The 23,537-nt window shown below is 39.5% G+C and overlaps 2 protein-coding genes across 2 annotated transcripts; both read right to left on the bottom strand.

The window, feature by feature from the left end:
* Window positions 1-575: 575 nt before the first annotated feature.
* On the bottom strand, window positions 576-10,237 carry LOC106862817 (histamine H3 receptor-like). Its single transcript, XM_088174083.1, has 3 exons — window positions 7,732-10,237; window positions 4,956-5,122; window positions 576-2,493 (listed from the first exon to the last, which is right to left on the bottom strand). Exons 1-3 carry the CDS (start codon window positions 7,976-7,978, stop codon window positions 1,708-1,710), a joined length of 1,200 nt encoding a protein of 399 aa, XP_088030209.1. The 5' UTR covers window positions 7,979-10,237; the 3' UTR covers window positions 576-1,707.
* Window positions 10,238-11,455: 1,218 nt separating this feature from the next.
* Window positions 11,456-23,421, bottom strand: LOC106862816 (histamine H3 receptor-like). Its single transcript, XM_088174057.1, has 4 exons — window positions 21,075-23,421; window positions 20,223-20,493; window positions 17,531-17,697; window positions 11,456-14,987 (listed from the first exon to the last, which is right to left on the bottom strand). The coding sequence occupies exons 2-4, from the start codon at window positions 20,467-20,469 to the stop codon at window positions 14,199-14,201; spliced, it is 1,203 nt and encodes a 400-aa protein (XP_088030183.1). The 5' UTR covers window positions 20,470-20,493; window positions 21,075-23,421; the 3' UTR covers window positions 11,456-14,198.
* Window positions 23,422-23,537: the final 116 nt, after the last annotated feature.

The raw sequence follows: 23,537 nt of genomic DNA, 5'->3' as shown, positions 1-23,537 counted from the left end.
CATGGCAACAGCTAAATTTCAAAAACATCTCTTTGATAAGCAAACCAGAATGAAATCTTTATCTCTGTATTGCTGACACAGTCAAAAACATGTCTTATAAACTTGAAGGAGAATTTGCTCTAACAGCTGACACAGAAGGATCTGTTTGCACGTGTTCAGCACTACAAGTTGACTTTACAAATTGTATTTTAAAATAATGACAAAAACTTTGCAAGTAAAAGCCTGGTACATGCTGCACTTAAAGAAAACAGGTGGGTGTAGTGGCTCTTGTGTTTTGTGTTCTGACATGGTTTGGAGATACCCATATGCTGACTTTTAGCAATTATTACAAGCCCAATTCACTGGCCAAAATCTTGTAACAAATGCAAAAAACAGGTCTTCAAAGTAGTTTGTATTGAATATTAGAGTTCTCATCTCATATTTGAGAAACAATACTTCTTACACTGCTGAATACACATGTAATTTGTAAAAGTAAGACTATAAATTATCATATAGTATTACAAAACTTATAAGTGTGATTAAATGGTACTTCAGCCTAGAAGAACATTCAGAGGACTGTTAAGTTAAATATACTAATATACTATATGAATATACACCGAATAAAACCAGAAGATAAAATGGACACCAAATACCTCTCACATTTATTTAGTTTTCACTCTTCTATTTATTTACTGACCATGTGATGAAAAGCAATTATTTACATTTTAAAGTCACACCTTTTATTTAGTAAGGAAGTTAGTACCTGGTAATTTCAGAGCCATGCAAGTAAATAGCCCTTAACAGTATGGAAAGTGTGCATTGGAAGAAGATCACCTCCAAGCTGTCTCAGCTCTCACCACACATACTGTAAGCAGCCATCAAGGCCAGCCATTTTCTTGGCTTATGCAGAAAAACAAACACAGCCTTAGACAGTAAGAACTACACCCATTTATCACAACCTCCAGCTGAGAGCTTATAACAGAAACAGAATTGGATTTCCCTCCACAAGGAGTAAGAACAAATACTTCTCTTTCAATGATCTCTCAGAACTACACCTAAAGAAGGCTGGTTTCTTGCAGAATTGGACATCCATATAAATGCTTTACACACCTGAATTCTCTACTGCTTCATCTGAGCAAATATAGTGAGCAATGCCCTTCTGCAGAGAGCACATACATCCAAGTTTTTGAAAGTAGTTCCCATTTGTTTCTGATGGCCAAAAACCTCTAGTGAAAGGAAGTAATCCTGCTATGTGCCTGACAACAAAAATAATAACTTCATTGGATATTTCATCTAGGCAGAACTCAGTTTCTGAATGCAAATTGTTCAACAGAAATAGAGCAGAGAACATAGCAACTTTAGAATACTATTGACCCTGTGGGTAATATACAACTTTATTGTATTTTTAACTAATATCACCTGTGAACACAAATATACATGGTACTGCAATTGAAGACAACATTTTCAGCAATCAGAATTAAGATAATGTGGATAGACTATTAGGAAAAGTCAGATAGTGGCAATAACCTTCAACTGGTCAATTAAAATAACTGGGAAAATTACAAAAAGGTTGTTCTTGCACATTTGTCTGCAGGAGGACATTTCACAGAAGGCTTATTTAGGTTTTCCAACTAGTTTAATCTCCTGGAAAAGACTAAATCTAATTTCAAAAAGTGGCTACTTACATCTCTCATCCAGCTGCTCTTGGACCTTGTTTTTATTTTCCTTCTAAAAAGAACCTGATCTTAATGTTGCAAACCTTTTGTGACATAGTATTTTCAGAAAAGCCATTCGGAATTTAACATGACAGAGGGAGTAAAGAAATGGGTTCAAAGAAGAATTGATCCACAAAAGCCAAAAGGTTGCTTCATACAGGAAGTTATGGACACAGGTTCCCTGGCAGGCCCCACGAATAATCATTAATAAAGAGTATGGGGCCCAGCAAATGGCAAACACACAGACAATTATGGCAAGAGACTTTGCTATTTTCTTGTCCCGTTGCAGTTTTGATCCAGTCTTTGAACAGAAGGAAGCAGAAAAGTCATTTTCTGGGGTTACAGAATTGCCTCTGGAGGGAGATGAGCAGTCAGTTTCCAAAGACTCTTTCTTTGGTCTCATGGAAGAAGAAACACCATCCTCTGCTTCTGATGAAGGAGGTGATGCCCCTGGCCTTGGCAAGGCACAAAACCTCCAGGACAGGCTGCTGCTCCTTGCAGACTCACAGTCCTGCACGCTGCTGCGCCGCTGGCGCCTCTGGATGTTGTGGAAGATGTGCACGTTGAAGTAGGTCACCAGGAGCAGTGGCACAAAGAACTCCAGGGTGGATGCACACAGGAGGAAGTACCAGTTGTTGAAGAACTCGGCGTAGCACTGATCCACTGCTACCACGCTGTGTCCAGCCACGTGCTCCCAAAACAGGATGGCTGGGCAGTACAGGAGGAATGCTAAGACCCAGATGGCCACCATCTCGATGGCAAGGTTGGATGTTATTCCCTGCTGGGCTCTGTAAGACACCTGCAAGGGAAAAAAAAAAACATTAAAAGTTCAGACTTGTAGAGATCTATTTCAGAACTAAGAGAAGCAACTGGAAATGAACTCAAGAGACACTTGGTAGTACAGAGCTGTGGCTGTGCTGATCAGCTGAAGCTCACCCAAGCACGTTTATTTCATTGATGTTGACAGAGTGGTCTCTCTACAAGTTAATGCCACCATAGCAGGGTCCAGGTCCAGGGGATGAAACTGATCATCCATCAGTACCTAGGAATTTGGAATGCCTTGTTTGAGACGCCTGTGTGTTGGGATTGTTCTGGGTTCAGGTCTTCAAAGAGCAAAGCAGTTTTTAGTTGCTGTAAAGTTGCTTATTGTAAAGGCGCATCAGCTTCAAAATGCAAAGAGTCCCAAATTTTTAAAGTCTGTGCTAAAATCTTTTGGCATAGAGTCCCAAATAGAAGTAAAGTCCCACATAGAAGTAGAAGCAGCTCCTGGTGCAAGGCCCCAAGAAGGTCAAAGCTGCAGCCACAGCTTTTGTCTTCTTCCAGGTGATGATGGCAGTGAGGCAAAGAGAGAAGGTCTCTCCCCAGTGCACAGATTCTCATTTACAAATTAGTCAGTGAGAACAAACACGAATCTGAAGCATTTCTTCTAAACCTATAATACGAAAATTTACATATAATTTGCACATATAGCCAATCTGTTTTATCTGAAGAATGTAAGCAGTATTCCTATATTTTCATTATGTCTAAAACTATGTTTTTGACCTCTCACTACAGCTTGGTTTTGAAACTTGTTTTCTACACTACTGTTGAGAACTATGTTTTTGAGCTCTCACCACAGCTTGTTTTTCACACTAAATTCTAAGGCTTTTACTTTTTAAGGCACTTAAAAGATATTCTTACTTACTGAAACTTACTTACTTAAAACTTAAGCTTACACCTCTATTTCATGTATGAGTGGCTTAACATACTTTAATCCATCCAAAGGTTTTAATTCGATTCCTGCACTCTGATGTCTCTCTGAAGAATTCAGAGAGGCCTGTGTTTCACACACTCCAACACCTATGGTCTAAAGTGCCAGAGGAATTTGCACTTTATAGCTGTTGGAAGCATTACTCTCACTCACTGGAAACTATGCTGCTTTTTGCAACATTTTACAAAATAATAATGGTATGCATCATGGTGCTCAACAGAAAAGATGACACACATATTTAACCTATAACAAAATTACTTACTACACAATTCATAAGGATGAAGGGATACCACACCTGCACCACAGCCCTGAGCTGATGAAACTAAAAAAATCACCCATTTTCTTCCTTCTCCATCCACTCCAGGGCCAGTACATATTTTCCACTATATGTTGCAGAACAGAGAGATATAATGTAGCTCACATCCTGCTTCATCCCTTTCACAGGATGAGTGCGTAATTCTGCAAGCTTAGATATCCAATTGATAACAAAAGTTTGAGTTAATGTCACTAGAACTATCATACAAATGTCCATGGGTCTTAACTGCATTTGTATAGGTGCTCTGAATTTTGCACTTTCTAAATGCTGGGTCATTGGCTTTCCAGTGTAAGGTTTCTTACACACCAAAAATGTTGGTGTTTGGTTTACAAGATTTTTCCTTAGATAAAATAAAATAATAAAATTTAATAAAAAAGCAGTTATAGGAAGTTAAATTAATTACCACTAATAAGACTGAAATTTGATTCTATGAAGTTATGTTGACAGTCTCATACACACAGAAGAGCTGGAACCTTTAGTTCTCTGTGACATTCCCTGCCACTTGAGCTAACAGTGAGGCTGGTGAGAAATGCTGGCCTCCACCCCTAGCATGGCCCAAGACACAAAGCTCACACGAGGTGTGTAGGATTCTCTGCAGAAAGCAGACAGAATGTGTCTGAAGTTTGGGGTTCTGCTCCAGACACAAAGAGGAGTTTATTGCTGCAGATCTACAATGCGGCAGTGATTGCAGCCTGTCCTTTGTCCCACTCTCTGCCTGCTTGCTCTTGCTCCCAGTCTTATCCAGAAGGATTTTGGATCACATCTCAGGTCTAGACACCCTCCCCAGAGTCCTTTATTTCACTGTCCTAGCTCCATTGTCTTTTCCTTCCATGCCTGATTTTTGGTCCAAACCCAAATGCAGTTTACTCTGAATTTCCTCTTTCCTTGCTCCTTTTTTACCAGTCTGCTGCCTTACCCTTTTTACCCCCTAGACTGTTTTTCCTCAGGCAGTAACACAGCTTGCAGCAGAAATTGTGAGAAAAGCCCTGGTTCACTGGCTCTGCACTGAAACATGCTCAATGTAGAATATTCACCCCATCTGGCTGCAAAATATCTAATTATCACCACATGCCAGTATATTTTTGAGGGGTATTATCTTCATTAAATTTGGGCTTATACTCATCAACATGGCAAAGGTTGGTGAATATAACAATCCAAGGGAAAAAATCAGAAAAGCTCTAAACAGGGTACTTACAGCTTTAGTAACTGAGAGAAAACGGTCATAGCTGATAAGAACAATGTTAAAAACTGAAGCTGTGCAGAGGAGATAGTCCATGACCAGCCAGAGCTTGCAAATGCCTCTTCCTAAGTGCCATTTCCCTGTCAGGCTGTAAGGGATGTAGAGGGGCATGCAGAACACACCTGAGGAAAGCAACCACAAAGACATCATGCACTTCATAGGGATTGCAAAGAAACACACTGTTTTGGTATTTGTTTAAAAAAAAATCAACAAATCTAATAAGGTCGATATGTAATTTGTATACAAAAATTCTTAAATTCTCATGAAGTCTGTTGGTGGCTTCCTACTCTTAGATCTTAATGTGATTTATGTATGCTGATTGTTGAGAATAAGCTGAAAGCAATTCAGCAAAGAAGGATTTACTGAAGAAGAAAATCCAAGTCTAACCAACTTAGATTCTTTAAAGGTATAAAATTAGTGTTGCAGCATATATGCGTTGTGGTTGCATTCTGATAGGTAACCTCATCATTGTATTTCCTCTATTCTTTCATCTATATTAGAATTTTCCCTCAAACACATCTGCAGATGTTTACAATGGCAGTTATTCCTGTAAGATTGGTTAGCATTTGTAAGCTGAAGACAATATATTGGACAGTCTGTGTGGTATTCTACCAGAAATAGAGCAGACACAGCAGAAGTATGAAACTCTCATTTTAAAGGAGTGTTTTAATCTCATGCTTCTTCTCTACCTGATAATAACTCCAAAACTATTTTGGTTTGTTACATTTGTGTTTTGTTCAAAAGACCTTCCATTAAAGTACTCCATTAAGAAAATCATGTTTATGTTTTATTTTTAAGCCAGAAACTTCTTCATTTTAACACTAACATTCTTTCAAAAGTGTGATGCAATAGCTGATTCTGCATTTCTGAAAATGCTGATCTACCAGAGACAAATAGAAAATTATATACTGCTTCAAGATCCATTTTAAAATCTCTAGATTATTCCTTTCTTGGCATATCCATCAAGATCTTAGAAGTTACTAAACATATCCAGGGTGATGTGGTCCACTGACAATAAAACTCCGGGCAATGAGCTGACAGACTGTTATCAACAGTTGTCTGACTGTTATCACAGCACTCTCAATACTGATGGCTTATTTTACCATATACCTTAAATACAAGCAGCATCACTTTGGTACTAAATACTCTTTTTTCATAGTTGCTGATAGCAGCTACTCTTCTCATGAACTTGAATGAGATCAATGTTTGGTACCATGTCAAAAAGTAATGACTACTTTTAGCTATACATACAAATAGAGAGGCAAACCCCAGGTTTTAGACATCGATATTTGAAGCTATTCCTAATTATACTGATTAGTGGATGCAAAAGACGAGTCACATCCCTGGAAAGATTCCAGATTTTTAATAAATTACACAAACAAACAAAAAAACCCACAGCAATTTCAGAAAATAAAGGATTTCCTGACCAATATCAGAGACAAAATCTTAGATTTACTATGGGTCTATATACTGATGGAAACCATTTCCTCTTGGCTGATTTAAGAATGTCTAAGGCACCAGCCACAAAGAACGGATGCAGAAGGTAGATATTTAACTCTCTTGACTAAACTATGAGATATGAGGAGAAACAAACTTTTGCAGAAGACCTGAGTGATGAAACAGCAGCTCCAGCAAATTGTCTGCCTTAGCAGGAAAGCAAAGGCTTCATCATATGATCCTATGGTTTCTGCCGCATGGAGCAAGCCCCAGAATAAGGCAACACATGTTGCATGTATGCCACAAATGGCATAAATGAAGGAAAACCTTAAAGGCTAAACTAATTCACTTCACTACACAGCACTGACAAAGGAACAGCATTTGGGGAGATGGTATTGCCAGAAGTGCAGTAAGTCTGTGGCCACAATTTCCTTTCTCACAGTTCAACGAATTCTGGTCTCTGTGACCATCCTGAAGAGAAATCCTTTGTGTGCAGAAGTACCTCCTTGCCAGCCTCAAGTCAAGACATTTGCTGGCACATCTGCCATGGGAGTATGGTTTTGTCAGGCTTTCTCTGCTGCATGGGCTGTTTCCCTGGCTTCAGCCATGGAGGAATGCTGCAAATGGCATTCACTCCAACACTACCTCACTCAGCAGCACCAGCCAGGGCTGGATCCATGGCAGGTCCAGCAACAAACTCTCCTGGAGTCCTGCAGTGATGCTATGGGAAGAGGGCACCAATAAGGAATATAGATGAGAGATGCCAGAGGGATGTTACTGGTATCAAACAACCAATCAGATCAATAGCCTGTGTTAAGCTGAAGCCAGTAAAAAGTCCTGGTGATAAACTGTCTCTCTGTAGTGTAATATATTCAGAAACCATTAGTATGACATAGAGAAGTAATTCATTAACCTGCATGTATCACACATAGCTGTCAAATACAAGGATGCTCTGAAGTGTGAGATGAACACTCCTACAGGAGAGGCAAGGGTAAATCATAAGCTATAGCAAACAAACCTCTTCAAAAAGTATTCACATATAACAGTCACGCCTTTTTCTTGAAGCAACATTAAAGTATTAATGTGAAAAATGATGCATTTCTCATTATAACATATTTTGAGACATATTGGACTATTAATGCCGCTTCATGCAGCTTCCACCAATCCCCATCCTTTCCCCAGACACAGCTGGGAAATAGCTCCCTCAGAAGAAAACACACAGAAAATAAACACCAGTGCTTCTCCTAAGAGTCCTACAACACGATTAGCACGTGGCTCCACGGCTGTGACTTACCCACTGCAAAGTCAGAAACAGCAAGATTCAGAAAGAAATAGTTACTCCGATGCCTGAGGTTCCTGTCCATAACGAAAGCAAGGATCACCAGGATGTTTCCAAGGATGGTCACCAGACACAGCAGCACCATGAGGACAGCCAGCAGCACCAAGACACCCAGTGAGAACCCAGAGCTGGGCGACTGGGTGGGCCAAGTCTTGTTACACGTCGCAGCCGCGTGCAGAATTTCGGCAGTGCTGTTGTGCATGGTGGGTATCCAGGTCAGGTCAGCCTGGGAAGGAAGTTGTATCTGGCAAAGTTATCCAAAAGGTTGAGATGAATCTATTAGCAGGCTAGGCTGAATACTGAAACATAAAAAGAAAATATTCATAATATCAAAAAAATGGAACACAAGACCTCAAGACCTGGACTCTCTGACATTTCTTGATCTGAATGCACCTGTTGGCCTTAGAAAAGACAACTCATAAGCAGTGTCTTTCCTGACAAAGATCATTATCTACTAAGTCAAAAAAGCTTGTCTGAAGATAACTTTTTCACAGTCAAGCAGTTTGCATATTAGTGATGTGTAAGTGGTTTTACATATCAAATTGTGCTGAAGCTAAAACCATATCTCATTTTCACTTCCACAGCGGTGAACAGGATGAAAATTATTACATTTCTATTTCCCATACAGTAAAAAATGTAGACACTTTTGCACTTGCTGCTCTGCCACTTTTAAATTTTACAGTTAATAACAGAGAGATATTTCTTAGTGTTGCTGATTACAGAGCATTTGTAATACAGTTACATGCAGCAGAAGCATCACCAATACCTCTTCAGTTCACCTGAACCAGAAGCTTTGGGCAAAACAAACCAAATACCTGGACTTTGGCAAATTTAATCCTGCAGCTCCCAAGTAATCCTAGATAAGCTTTTACTCCATGAAGGGCTTTTAGCCCTTTTCAGGTGTGAGAAAAGATATCCCTTCCTCATCAGAACTCCATTTATTTTGGTAGAAGTGCACAGAATTTGGTAGGCCATGGCTGTGGCTGACACTCACTGACTCTGTAGCACCATGGCACACTGAGTGACCAGCATTTCAAACTGCAGCTATAATGCCAGGTGTTTGGAAGATGTAGGGCAAGAAACAAGGAAAGAGAGGGTGGGCAAGATGTGGGAAGGAAAGATGCAGTGCTCTGCCACCATACTGAGTAACAAAGGGAATTATGTTGTGAAGAGTCATTAAAGCAACAGGTGTAGGGCAACAGAAACAGAAGAGACCTCAGGAATGGCAGAAGGTGGTGATGAGACACAGCTGCCTTAGGTGTGTGTGCACAGCTGCAGCCCGGGAAGCTTAGCTTCCTGTGCTGTCACCAAGCCACACTTGACATGGGTGACATTGTGGTGAGAGTACGCTGCAGAGCTCAGAGCGAGGCACCTGATGAAGTCTTCTTTAAGCAATTCAAGGAAGCTTCGGGACCACAGGACCTCCTTCTTATGTAGGACTTCAGCCTTCATGGTATCTGCTGGAAGTGCAATCAGATCCTAGCAATGAACAAGGTTCCTGGAGGCTGTCAAGGGAACTTTTAGGTACAAGTCTTATGTGGGCTAATGGGGGTGATGCACAGCTGAATCACCTGCTCAGTGATGAGGGGCTGTGTAGGGATGTGTTATCAGTGCCAGACTCAGATATAGTGATGAGGAAGTAGTGGAACTCAAGATCTTAAAGGGGGTGAGGAAGGAAAGTAGCTGTGCAGACCATGGGCTTCAGGTGAGCAGATTTCCGTTTAGGAGAGTGGTAGTGGGAGTCATCCCATGAGAGGCAGATCCAAAAGACAAGGAGCTCAAGGAAGCTGCAGGCCTCTAAGACAGCAACCTCCATGCACAAGAATAGTCCATCCCAGTTCTCAAGAAGATGTATCATGACAGTGGCTAACCCTGGAGACCACAATGCAAGAAGGCAGCATGAAGGAGTTTGAAAGAGGGACAAAATACAAAAGAGATATTTAGAAACATTGCCTGGCCACATAAGAATGGTGTTAGGAAAACAAAAGCTCACCGAGAGTTGATGTTTGTAAAGGACATCAAGGGCAACATGAAGAACTTCAGCCAGCCCATTAACAGCAAAATGGTGAATAATGAAGGTATAAGTACTTTGCTGGATGGGACCAGTGATCCAGTGACAGCAGGTGCAGATAAGGCCAAGGTACCCAGTGCTTCCTTAACTTCATTCCTCATTAACTATGTCTCCCTTTCCTCCAGGCTTGTTGGAGTGTGAAAAACAGATGCCTCTCTGAATCTCTCAGAGAGAGAACAGTATGCAGGAATTGAATTAAAGTTTTTAGAGAAATTAAAGTATATTAAGCCACTCATACATGAAATAGAGGTGCAAGCTTAAGTTTTAAGTAAGTAAGTAAATAAGTTTAAGTAAGTAAGAATGTTTTAACTGCCTTAAGAAGTAAAAGCCTTAGAATTGCGTGTGAAAAACAAGTTTTAGTGAGAGATCAAAAACAAAAACAAGCTTCAAAAAAAAGTCTCAGTGACAGCTCAAAAACATAGTTTTAGATGCAATAAAAATATAATAAGAATATTGCTAACATTTTTCAGATAGAACAGATAGGCTATATGTGTAGATTATATGTAAACTTTTGTATTAAAAAACTAAAATTATAATAGGTTTAGAAGAAATTATTCAGATTCGTGTTCTTGGCTCAATTGCTAATTTGTAAATAAGAATCCATGCATTGGAGTGAGAGCTCTCTCTCGCTCTCTCTCTTCCTTCACCATCATCATCATCACTACCACCACATGAAGAAGAAGAGGAAGAAGAAAAGAACAGAAGAAGAAAAGACCAGGGAGCATCTGCCTCTTGAGACTCAGTACCAGGCTGCAGCCTCTGCCTCTGCTCAGGACTCTGTACTAGGCTGCAACTCCAGCCAGCTCAGGGCCTTGCACCAGGGGCTGCTTCTGCTTCTAACTGGGACTTTTCTTCTATTTGGGACTCTATGCCAAAAGCTTTTAGCACGGACTTTAACACTTGGGACTCTGCCTTTTGAGACTGACGTGCCTTTACAAGAAACAACTTTATAGTAGCTAACAACTGCTCAGCTCTTTTGAAGATTTAAACCAACAATCCCAACACAGGCTTAGTGAATGAGTTCAAGGATGAGAACTGTCACAAGCAGGTGAGAATAAAAGAGGATGACTTGAGGGGTCTCGACAGATAAAATTCCATGGAACCCACTGGGCTATCAAGAGAACCAGCTACCACCTTTGTAAGGCCAATTTCTATCCTCCTAGAATGATAGTGGATAAAGAGAGATTCCCAACAACTGAAGAAAGGCAAATGTTGCAACAATCTTCAAATGCTGCCACATAGACAAAAGGTCAGATTGTCTTTAGTCCTTGGGAAAATAATGGACTGAGTCCTCTTGGAAGGCATTTCTGAGGATCTGGGGAAGGAGAAGATGACTGGGAACAGTCAGCATGGACTTACTAAGGGTAAATCATACCTGAGCAAATTGGTTGCCTTCTTTCATAAAATTACTGGATTAGTGGACAAGGAGAATGTAGTAATTTGCTTTTAAAATTAGGGAATAAATCAAATGTTGAAGTTTTAATCATAGTCCTATGTGGCACTCAGGGGGAAATCTGTGGTATTTCCTTTGGAAAATAAAAGGACATAGACTTTAGGAGAATCATTAGCGTTCAATATTTTTTCCAGAAATAAACAAAAAAAAAGATAACACAATTTCTTCCAACATTTATTTTTATTTGTTGAGGGTTTTGATTTTTTTGTATCTGACAGGGTCAAATTAGAAAAAAAACTGGTGTGGTTTGAGTTGAAGCCCACAAAGTCATATAGCCACTTTCACCAAGTATTTAGAAGGCCTACTGAACACCTGCAAAGACATGAAAATTCAAGGACATGAAATAGTGAAATGAATGAGTGACTGGTTAGAGAGACCTGGCTTAGAAAACCTTTTGGCAAGAAACATCCATTTGAGTTGGGGCAAAAGAACAAATGCTGAAAAGGTATCTTACCATAACCCTGAAAAACGTCTGATTTATGATTCACAACTGAGAATATTTTTGATGCCACCCTGACTAAGGCAGCTTTAAAGCTATGGACACAGCACTGCTTGACTTGCCCTGGGAACACTAAGCAAAATTTTCAACAGATAGAAAAAAACAATAAATTCATCCAATACACAGGAGTGGTGTGAGAAAACAGTTTGAACACTCTGTATGTAAAACAGACTCTAAAAATACTGATTTCTAGTAGCTTCACCATGGTATGTTGTTTCAAGTTTGCTGCAGATTGTGCTGCCTGGAAATTCCCTGACTAACTAGTTTTCCGGCACTGCAAAACGTGGACTGAGTTTATCTAGTCAATAATTTTGTAGGTTATTGTTCCCAAATGAGCAGCACATTCTTTAAGCACAAAATGCAACTGAATTTTTATACTAAAAGCATAGAGATGGAAAAGCAAACTACTCAAATACATTTCTATCTGGGGCCTATCTGCAGTTGCTCTATTTAACAGATGTTTAGTATACCAGCTATTCTACAAATGTTTTAACTCTGTGTGTGTGTTTAGATTTTTTAAGCATCACAGAAAAACAAACCCCACAGAATCTACGCCAGCACCACAGCCCGTGTCAGTAAAAACAGCTGTGCTGAATCAATGACCTGCTCCTGAAGCTGAATCTCTCTTAGCAATTAGGCTCACAATCCATAACACTATCCATGTGAGGCAAGGAAGCATAGCGAGAATGAATGGTGAAAGATAATCTTCCAGCAGTGTGAAAACTGGCAAGAGAAGTCTTCAGTTCCAGACCTCTGAACAGAAAGACATTCTAGCTCTTCAAAGCCATCAACTTTTGTGCTATAATTAGGCTGCTTCCATGCATTTGAATTGTGTTTGCAAAGGAGTACTCTGTTATGGCAACACTTCTACAGCCAATTTCAAATTAGATTAAAAACTATCTAAGTTCACTACTGCTCTTCATTGTTCTGTGCATCAGACTTCTCTTTCCCTATTTCATACATTTTTATATTTATAAACAAAGAGGAATAAAATTACATAAAAGGAGAGAAAAAGATGTAGGCAGTGACTCTCACTTACCCATCCATGAAAGCCTTCTGGGTGAGTTGCAACACTCAACACATGGTAAGAAAGTTTGGGCCATGGAATGGGGAGTAATCAAGCTCCATTGCTTTCTCCAACACATCTATTCACTCCTTTCAGCACTGGACATTAAATGGCTTTGTTTGTTAAGAGCTGCTTAAGACATCTCTGTATCAGCTTCCAGACCTCTGTAAACCTCATTCTCAAGCAGTGAATATGGCCCTTGCTCCCCAAGTGAAAAAATCCAGTTTGATATTTGTTCTGTGGCAGAAAAACATCCATATAATGTCTCAGTAACAGGACACAAAGAACTTACCTAGTATAAAAGTCACTCTGTCAGATCAAATTTGCTCCAGACATTTTGATGGAATATCTTTGCACTTGCAAAGCTTTACACCAGCGAGGTTATTGTCTATTCTCGCACAGCCAGCCAAAATCATAAATCCAGTATGAACTTAGCATTGCTTGCTCTGCTAATTCAACAGGAATGTGATCATGTGCCCAACCGTGGCCTATCTTTTAGGCAGTCAAACAGTGCACAGACCTGGCACTAAATATCATTTAAGCATTACTGAAGAGGCAGGTGAAAAAACAGTACAGGTGAAAAGACTAACTACCATTTATGTCTAACCATTTTGATAACCAATCTCAAAATTCTCTTAGCATGGAAAAATTCGTTCTCTGAAAATCACTCAGAATTTCTAACTTACATGTACTTTGTCCTGCAACACCACATTAAAATTTGAAAAGGACAGATAGGGCAGGTTAAGCAGCCCATTCACTTGCATATTGCTCACTGTGGAGATTATAACAAGGAGAGGGCACTCTCTTGTCTTCATAATAGTTTGTAAAATGAAAATATGCTGCTTCTGTGAGTATTTTCACAATCTTTTTAAAATGTAGCAGAATTGCTTCTTCACTGATAGTTTTAGGTTCATAAATAGCACATAAATTTAACTTCAACACACACATGAACAGGTATCTCCCTTCAGTGACTCTCTATGGAGACAGTGATAGCAGAGTTCTTTCACAGTGCCAGCTCTATGTATTAAACAAAGAAAAGAAAAAAAAGAGATGGAAAAAATATACTTCACACTCACAAACCAAGAGGACATCCAGCAAAGCTTGTTATTCTTTTCAATGCACTAGACGGTAATTAATCTGGCATCATACCAGCAAAACCAAAAATGACATCCTGAAAATTAGCAATATCAGGGCAACTACATAACTCTGCTGCACTCTTAAACAATGTAAATAGTAAACAAATTGCTTTTTCCTCTATTTATGCTGACAATACATATGAAAAGGTATCACTAAATAACAGAGGAACCTTATCTGTAAGACATTTCTTTCACCTCTATAAAGTGTTACCAGATCTCAATGTTGCAAACTTTTTGGGACATAATATCTTCAGAAAAGCCATTCGAAACCTCATATGACAGAGAGGATAAAGAAATGGGTTCAAAGAGGAATTGATCCACAAAAGCCAAAAGGTTGCTTCATACAGGAAGTTATGGACACAGGTTCCCTGGCAGGCCCCACGAATAATCATTAATAAAGAGTATGGGGCCCAGCAAATGGCAAACACACAGACAATTATGGCAAGAGACTTTGCTATTTTCTTGTCCCGTTGCAGTTTTGATCCAGTCTTTGAACAGAAGGAAGCAGAGAAGTTCCTCTTGAGAGCTGTGGAACCAGTTTCTGTTCGAGATGGACCATTAGCCACCACTGCTGGTCTCCATGGCCTCGTTAGTGATGAAACACTGTCCTCTGCTTCTGATGAAGCAGATGATGCCCCTGGCCTTGGCAAGGCACAAAACCTCCAGGACAGGCTGCTGCTCCTTGCAGACTCACAGTCCTGCACGCTGCCGCGCCGCTGGCGCCTCTGGATGTTGTGGAAGATGTGCACGTTGAAGTAGGTCACCAGGAGCAGTGGCACAAAGAACTCCAGGGTGGATGCACACAGGAGGAAGTACCAGTTGTTGAAGAACTCGGCGTAGCACTGATCCACTGCTACCACGCTGTGTCCAGCCACGTGCTCCCAAAACAGGATGGCTGGGCAGTACAGGAGGAATGCTAAGACCCAGATGGCCACCATCTTGATGGCAGGGCTGGACATTATTCCTTGCCGGGCTCTGTAAGACACCTGCAAGGGAAAAAGGACATGTCACATATTCAGACAACATTTTGGGAACATTATGTCAAAAAGCCATACATAGTAAAGCCAAATATAGTATTTGTTCTGTATTTCCCCAGACACCTAGGACGTCTTTACTATGTACGGTTCTGAAAACCTGCTAGTCTTGTTCTCCTTACACTGCAGCTCTGTGATTTATTTTAATACTGGACATAGGAGAGGAGAAGAAATTATGATGGCTAAACTATCATTTGGCTTCCAGGTATGAAAGGACATAGCTTGTTTCCACCACACAGTAAAGTAGCAATAAGGAATTGGTAAGGAATAGGTTTATGATTCATTAACCCAGGCTCAGCAGAGAGTGAAAGCAGCTGTGGGAGTTCCTACATGCCCAGCAAAAGTAGAAGCCTTCTATATTAGACAGGTTGCCACGTGAGACTGCAAACACTAGACAATATAATTCTTCATACTGTTTCCTCTTGCCATAGCAGAAAAATCTATCCCAGACATATACTATAACATCCCCTGCCTTATTGAATCACTCTATTTTAATATTAGCCTTACCTTGTAAACACTTCATTCCACTACTGAAAATCTTGGTGCTTTTATGCCTACCCAGACAGCATATTAAGACTTAAATTAAAATCATCCAAGGTTAGGAAGAGCTAAGCCCACCCTGTAATAGCCCAGCCATACTCTTGGTCCCCTCTATCTTTCATAGCACAAGAAGATAAGTTAATGAAAATCTGGGCAACTTTATTTCCTCTATACTGTTCAACATTTGGCATCTCAGGCTTTCCTCAGAACTGCCTTCCTGATTAGCTTCCTATACTGTTCATTAGCAGAGCACCTGCATGATACACAAATAATAACAAATGGCACCTTCACAGCCACACAGTACACAGAGGGCATTGTCTCTATTTCACCAGCAAGCATCAGAGCTGTAGTGCAGGGTAGTGCACATTGGTTTGGATTCTCTGTTTTAAATATCCTTAGCCTGAAGATTGAGACTTCTCTACATCTTAAAGCATCATATTAGTTCTGTACACAGCTCCAATTTAGAGGCAGAAAACAGGAAGCTGGGCATATCTTCACAAATTATTAAGTCTGGAATGACTGAAACCTGGCCACAGGCTAGCTTTGCAGCAGACGCAGAGGTGGATCCCAAGTCTATGAGGAAGCATAGTGTCTTTTCTTTGGATAATAGCCCTGTTACACATTCCTAGACTCCCTCTATCCTAATACCCTAAAGAAGAAAACCGGAATGTGATCCTGTAAATGAAGACCATCAGCAATGGCACAAGAACATGGATCTCAGCTAGGTTACAGACGCCCTTTTAATTTACATTATTCTTATTCTGAGCTCTGCAGCTTCATTAATGTCTTAAATACAGGGGTTTTTATACTGTACTCTTCAGCTTAAAAAAACAAAACAAAACAAAACAAAACCAACAAACCAGCAAAAACCACACCACTGGGGAAGAAGAGAAAGTGATTAGGCATTGTGTCAGCACTTCCCAAATGAGAACTTCCCAATCTAATATGAAACATATGAAAGCCTTGTCTTCTGGAGAAGAGAAGGCTTTGGGGTGACCTGACTGCAGCCTTCCAGAAGGCTGAGCAGAAGCCCTTCCTGAAAGGCAAGTAGAGATAGGACAAGAGGCAATGGCTTTAAACCAAAAGAGAGTAGATTCAGATAAGATATCAGAAAGAAATTCTTTACTGTGAGGGTGGTGAAGCACTGGAACCCAACAGAGACGTTGTGGATGCCTCATCCCTGGCAGTGTTCAAGGCCAGGTTGGATGGGGCTCTGAGCAACCTCATCTAGTGGAAGGTGTCCTGGCCCGTGGCAGGGGCTGGAACCAGATAATCTTTAATGTTTCTTCCAATCCAAACCATTCCTGGATTCTACAACCAAATACCACGCGGAGTTTAGAAATGGTGAATGATAATATTTCTTACTTGATTCCTTGGATATCTTCTGAAACAGAAGAATGACAACACTCAAGAAACATCTCTTACCTCTCCACAAATTTTGATTAATTCTTCTTTTTGCTTCAAGGGATCAGTTTCCAATCAAGTGCTAATTGTCAGCACATGTCAGTCACTCCCTGCAGCAATTCAGATCCACATCTGATGTTCACTCAGTCCATCTCACTTTCTCTCCAAACACTCTTTTTTTATAAAATTTATCCAAGCCTAAGCACATCCTTGACTCAACCTAGTTTTCATCACCACCAATTCTTCTAATGGCCAAAGCCCAAGTTCTCCACAATCCTGCTGCCTCTTTCTCACCTGGACCTTCCCATCTCCTGTGTAGTGTAATTAAATCATTTCTAGTGCAGGTGGCACAAAGGTAAGATTGAAATCATAGGCAAGGCAATGTCCTATCTCTAAGTCCCAATGCAACATTGAAGCATCATCATTTCTCTATAAAAAAAATGGTACCAATAACAAAGCACCATTTAGCTTAAAGTGTTAATTGTGAAACACTCTGAGTTTTATAGAAATCTCAACATATATAAAGCAATAAATAGAAATGTTATACTTACAGCTTTTGTAACTGACAGGAAACGGTCATAGCTGATAAGAACTATGTTAAATACTGAAGCTGTGCAGAGGAGATAATCCATGACCAGCCAGAGCTTGCACAGGCTTCTTCCCAAATGCCATGTCCCTGTCAGGGCATAGGGGATGTACAACGGCATGCAGAATGCACCTGTGAAAAGAAACCAAATGCACGCATCAGTCAGTACTGCACTGCATGACAGCAGAGAAATATTTCTGCAGACAAAAGATTGATCAATACTGTCTGGAATTGCCACATGGAAGGCTTTGTATTATCCTGCAACCAAAGAACCTTTACTACAAACTAGGTACTAGTAACATCCTTATAATTAATTCCTCTCTGAAAGGTGCATCATGTTTATTGTGTATCATTGTTACCTCTCCAATTAACACCACCTGCTAAAGGAAGGAGCAGTTGACTGCTCTACCTACTGAAGTAAACACTATTCTGTGTTACCTGCTGAAATTGAAACAAACAAAAACATCTTTCCCCAAATGTAATTCAAATTATCCAAGTTGCCATGCTTCTCTCCTCTAAGAAGCATACGCATTGGAAAGTGTTCCAGAAGTTAACTTCTTACAGAAATACAAGTTTTGGACTAAATTTCAAAAGTGTATGATTAAAAGGCTAGAAGAACAGCACAGTTAATTAAATGCACCCAGCCTAACCCTATCTCCTCATCATAAATCTTGATAATAACCACTTTTCAAGGGCGAGCTGGTAGGATATTATCTATGGGTATTACCAGACTGGGAACACAAGAGTGACCCACCCACACCCATTGCTACCTAAATTTAGCCTGTTAAATCCAAATGTTGTGAAAATGTCAATACGACCTCGTTTTAATGGATTTTGAGGTGATCACCCTACACAGAATCACAACACAGCCTTGGGAGGCTGAAGAACTAATAGTGCAGTCAACTGGGATGCAGAAATTCAGTGCACAGAACCCAATGCTGCAACAAAATGGAATCACTGCATTTACAGATCAATTGGCACAAATGTCTTTTGAGCAAAACATTACAGATTTTAACATTCACATCAGGAAAAAACCCGTGGTTTCAGCTTTAGATTTATTACCTAATAGTGTGCACTCCCATAACAGAGTATCTTGAGAGTTTCCATTTCCGTAAAATTCTTACAGTCCCTATTGTTCTCCCTCTACTAAGAATCAAGAGATCTCTATTAAAACCCAGCTATAGGTCAGAAGCACAGAGACAAAGCAAAAGTTGCTGAATGTCAAAAGCAGCTAGATTAGATATATTAAAAGAATAAGAAAATGATTCTGCAAGCTTTTAACAATTTAAATCAATGAGAAAGTAAATTCAGGCATATCCCAAATCTAAATTATGTAGGTACAAAAACACCAATCAGCTTGACTCTGAAGTCAAACTAAGGCAAAGGCAAAGATTTTAACAAAATTTATAATTAAAAACTAGATATTCAGGTAAAAATAATATCACAAAACAAAAAATTATGGAAAGTAGGTAATGCTAAGTAAGCTGTACTTCCTTCTTTGGCAGAGAATGCTATTTTCTTTGTACTTCTCAGCTAGATGCTGGTATTTGTTCAGTATGATACTAGATTGTGAGTCAGACGAGAGAACACCAGTTTGTCCACTTGTTTTCTGCTCACTGCTCTATTTTTTTTTCCAGTGCACTGTAACTGGAGAGCAGGCACCAAGAGCTCTGCAGCACAACAAGGCAGAAATAAGTTGGAAGAAGACATCAAGCATATGCAGGGAGGTATCAAAACATTATACAAGGAGATCTGGACATCACAAGGATAGGACTGCTAGAAGTTGTGCTCCTGACAGAACCCTTGGCACTGGAAAAAAATTTAAGAAAAATTTATTCTCTTCTTTCAGTATACTTCTTAAATGTGTACATAAAAAAAAAAAATTAAAAATTGTTGTTATGTGACAAGTCAGAATACAGATTTCATTAAATAGCCACAACTATCTAAAACCATCCTTCTACACACTCAGTAATTTAACTAAGGCTTTCAGGAAAGACACTCAACATTTCACAGAATATTGCAATACTTCAGTCTCCAACTAAGCATCACACTCGTGTTTTAATTGTACTTTTTCTCACTACAAGTTTCAAAACTAAATGTGTCCCTATGTATAAATATACATGTAGCATCAAACTTCTTAGAAATTGCTTTATTTTGCCTATACAAACACGTTTTCCTAAGGTATTACTCTAGATAGAGCATGTACAGCAAAATGCTTAAAAATAGTATTCGTTGCTATTTAGTCACAAACATCAGGTGCTGATCTGTATTGTGTGATAGCAGACTGAAATAGAAGATATTGATCAGTTGTGCAAGAGCTGTCAGACAATGTAGGCTGTATTTGATTAGACTATCTAAATTTCAGCCAAAACTCTCCACAAACAACTCCCATTCTTTGTTAGTCCATAAAATTCCCACAGTAATATTTTATCCTGCCGCACTAAATAATACCTGCTTACCTAACAGAGCATCCTTTATTTTCTGAGAAGAAATAGGCTGTTAAAACACTTCGTGCACCTTCCACCATTTCTCATCCTTCCCCCAGACACAGCTGGGAAATAGCTCTCTCAGAAGAAAACACACAGAAAATAAACACCAGTGCTTCTCCTAAGAGTCCTACAACACGATTAGCACGTGGCTCCACGGCTGTGACTTACCCACTGCAAAGTCAGAAACAGCAAGATTCAGAAAGAAATAGTTACTCCGATGCCTGAGGTTCCTGTCCATAACGAAAGCAAGGATCACCAGGATGTTTCCAAGGATGGTCACCAGACACAGCAGCACCATGAGGACAGCCAGCAGCACCAAGACACCCAGTGAGAACCCAGAGCTGGGCGACTGGGTGGGCCAAGTCTCGTTCCATGTCTCAGCCGCATGTGGAATTTCGGCAGTGCTGTTGTGCATGGTGGGTATCCAGGTCAGGTCAGCCTGGGAAGGAAGTTGTATCTGGCAAAGTTATCCAAAAGGTTGAGATTCATAAGGAGTTAAAATAGGATGGGTCAAAAATCCAATAAGCATCCAAAAAAATTTTTCTCAGGAGGGAAAAAATAAAAAGCTTTTGATGCTAGGTAAATCTAGTTTTCCTAGCAGAACTCTAGCAGACTTCTGCTTAAGAAAGTTTTTTCAAGCTCGTATTTTAAAATACAAGTTCTTCTTTAAGCAACATGATTCTTATCTGTGGAGGTCAGGAGGTTGATTTGAGGTTCTCTCTTGCTTTCCTCCCTCCCTTCCTGATGTCTTTTGCTTGCTAGCATTATATACAACAACTTTTTCTAATTTCTTTTTCTTCAACCTGTGTACATATCTTAAAGAGCATTTAAACTACTTTTAAATTTAATTCTTGTTTATCTGACACGGTTGCAATTCAGCAAGCCTTTGGTCCCTCTCTATTTATACATTTTTGCTGACTAAAGGCATAGTCAACTTTGTTGTTGCTGTTGTTCTCCTTTTTGTGGATTCTGGGGCTGAAAACTGACATGATGCAAATGAACATACATACAGTTACTTACCAGAGCAGTTAACCTGTAATGGTCCAACCTTCAGAGATCAGGTCAAAACTCTCACTAAAATCAATTTGAAAAATCTTAGCAGCAGCTTCAGCGACTCATCACCAGCTGCTGTTGCCTCAGAATCAGGGAATCAAATACAGACTCCCCAAATGAGAATGAAAGCTTGGCAATTAACAGGACGAGGCTTTTCTTTCCACACTGGTGGGAAAAATCATCTTCACAAATCGTCTTCCACAACTGCTTATATTTTGTATGAGTAATGAAGCCACTTGCAGAGAGCTGTGAGTATTCTACAGTTGTAAAAATTCAATCATTTTTATCATGGGTTCTAAAAACACTTTGGTGTCTAATTCTAAATACTTAAATTTGAAAAATGTTGGCTGTCATGTCTTTGCCTCTATTGTGTGAACAAATTCATTAGCCATTGCCAAGTGCTTTTACTGAATGTTTGAACGGCAGAAGTACAAAAATGTGAAACTTTATTATCCATGCAAACAACTTCACAGCATGTATGGCAATCACTGGTTTGGCTTTGTGTCCAGGTACTGCAGAAAACATACTGGGGCACAACTCCTAAGTTATACAAGTAGCCTTTCTTCTGCTAGCCACACTGAAGCCTCAAAATGAAATTCAGCAGTTTCACTGTTTTTCTCATGAGAGCCAGCTCACCTTGCCACATGGCTTAAATTTCCTGGTGCTTTCCAGGAGTATATAGCTGCCTAATCGTATTCCCTCTCCCTCCCTCAAAATTTTTTATTGGATCTTAGATCTAATCTTGAAATCTTGAATACCCAAGTCTTCCACACCATGCTTGGAAAGCCTGCGTGCTGCAAGGCATCAACACATTGACAGGAGATCCACTTCATGAGCTTATAGCAGAATTTTTCTGCATGTGTGGCTATGACAAGGATTAAATCAGTCTAGAACACATCTAGCTAGAAAAATATTGAAGTAGCTATTAAACCGCATCCATTTTTTACTGAAACAGACATGCTAGGCAATAAATGTATAGCAAAAATGAACACACCAAAAGGATCCACAAGTAAATGTCACGCCTTTATCTTCCTTCTTTGCCCCACATTAAACACATACTAAACAGTAGAACCACTGGCCCTGAATTACCTGCAATATGAAGGAATTACTAACAGTCCAGAACTGGTATGCTGCTGTAAGAAAGATAATTACATTCACTTTTAGAAAGTTAATATTTTAAGAACATGACTTTTTATATTTAAGCATGAAAAATTTCCAGATGCATGCAGGACATTTAGAGGAAATGCTTGGCAGTGAAACCACCAAGCAGCTCTTCAGAAGGTATTGAGCTAATGAGGTATCCTAATGAGAGAGCAGATATAAACTTTTGGTCTGTTCATTTAGCTTTGAGACACAAAGAAAAAAAAGTCATTCTGATACTACCTTGTAGGAAAATCTAATGCTATAACGGCTAACCTGTGCTCAGCTGTACTTCTGATTCATTTTCACAAAAACAAAGCAAAACCAGGAAAATAAAAAGATATGACAACAGAGTGGCCAAAAAGACAAAAGTCACTATTCATCCTTTCCTGGTAATGTTTGATTCTTTGTTGACATATTTTTATGACAGGCTATTGTACTTTGGGTATAAATTAATCCTACAATCCTTCTTTCTTTTTTTCTATAGCCAGGTAATGAAATTTGTAACTCTTCCACAAGTGGGCAGTATGCCTTAAAAACCTTACAGTATTTGATAACAAAAATTATTAAAACTGCTGCTTAACATTAAAGTTAACTGCAAATTTTAACATTAAAAATAATGTCCCTGCAGAATTTTAAAAGAGTTGTTGTCAGACATTTTTGTTATCTCTTGTCGTTAAAACTGCTGCTTCAATTTAACATTAAAAAATGAGCCAGCAGAATTTAAGAAGTAAAGAGCTGTCATTAGACATTTTTCATAATCTCTTTCCCTTGTTGTAGCACTTCTTAGAATAAAGGAAGTTTAAACTTAGGAAATGCTTGCAAAAAAAATAGGAAGGGACTGTAACTTCTCTAACCAAAAGTGTCCACAAAACAGTTAGACAGCACTTCATGCTCTCTCAAAAAAATAGTGTGAAAATAAAAATGCATCTCCTCTCTGATGGTCCATTTTCAGACATTTTAAAAAACAAGGGATTCATTTTGCTCACTGACTGTATGGTCTATTTCACTGGTTCCTTTAATTATGCAAAACAAAATTCTCATCTTTTCAACAGGCTCCTGCTGTGCCAACCATTACAGAACAATCCTCAAAGAAATTCTGTAGCAATTTCATTTCTTAGCTCACTGCCCATGTTCAGTCCTCCATATGTCACCAAGCAGGCCCTATCTAGCACCTGATCAGGATCTGCAGAGGCAGGACCAGGCACCAAACACCACACCCATGCTTTCCTTTCACAAAAGAGCATCTTAAACCTTGTAAGCAACCTGGTGCATGAATGACTCTAGTCC

The sequence above is a fragment of the Sturnus vulgaris genome, chromosome 1 (assembly GCF_052056855.1).
Source record: "Sturnus vulgaris isolate bStuVul1 chromosome 1, bStuVul1.hap1, whole genome shotgun sequence".
Classification (NCBI taxonomy): domain Eukaryota; kingdom Metazoa; phylum Chordata; class Aves; order Passeriformes; family Sturnidae; genus Sturnus; species Sturnus vulgaris.
This window is presented reverse-complemented; position numbering and strand designations above follow the sequence as displayed.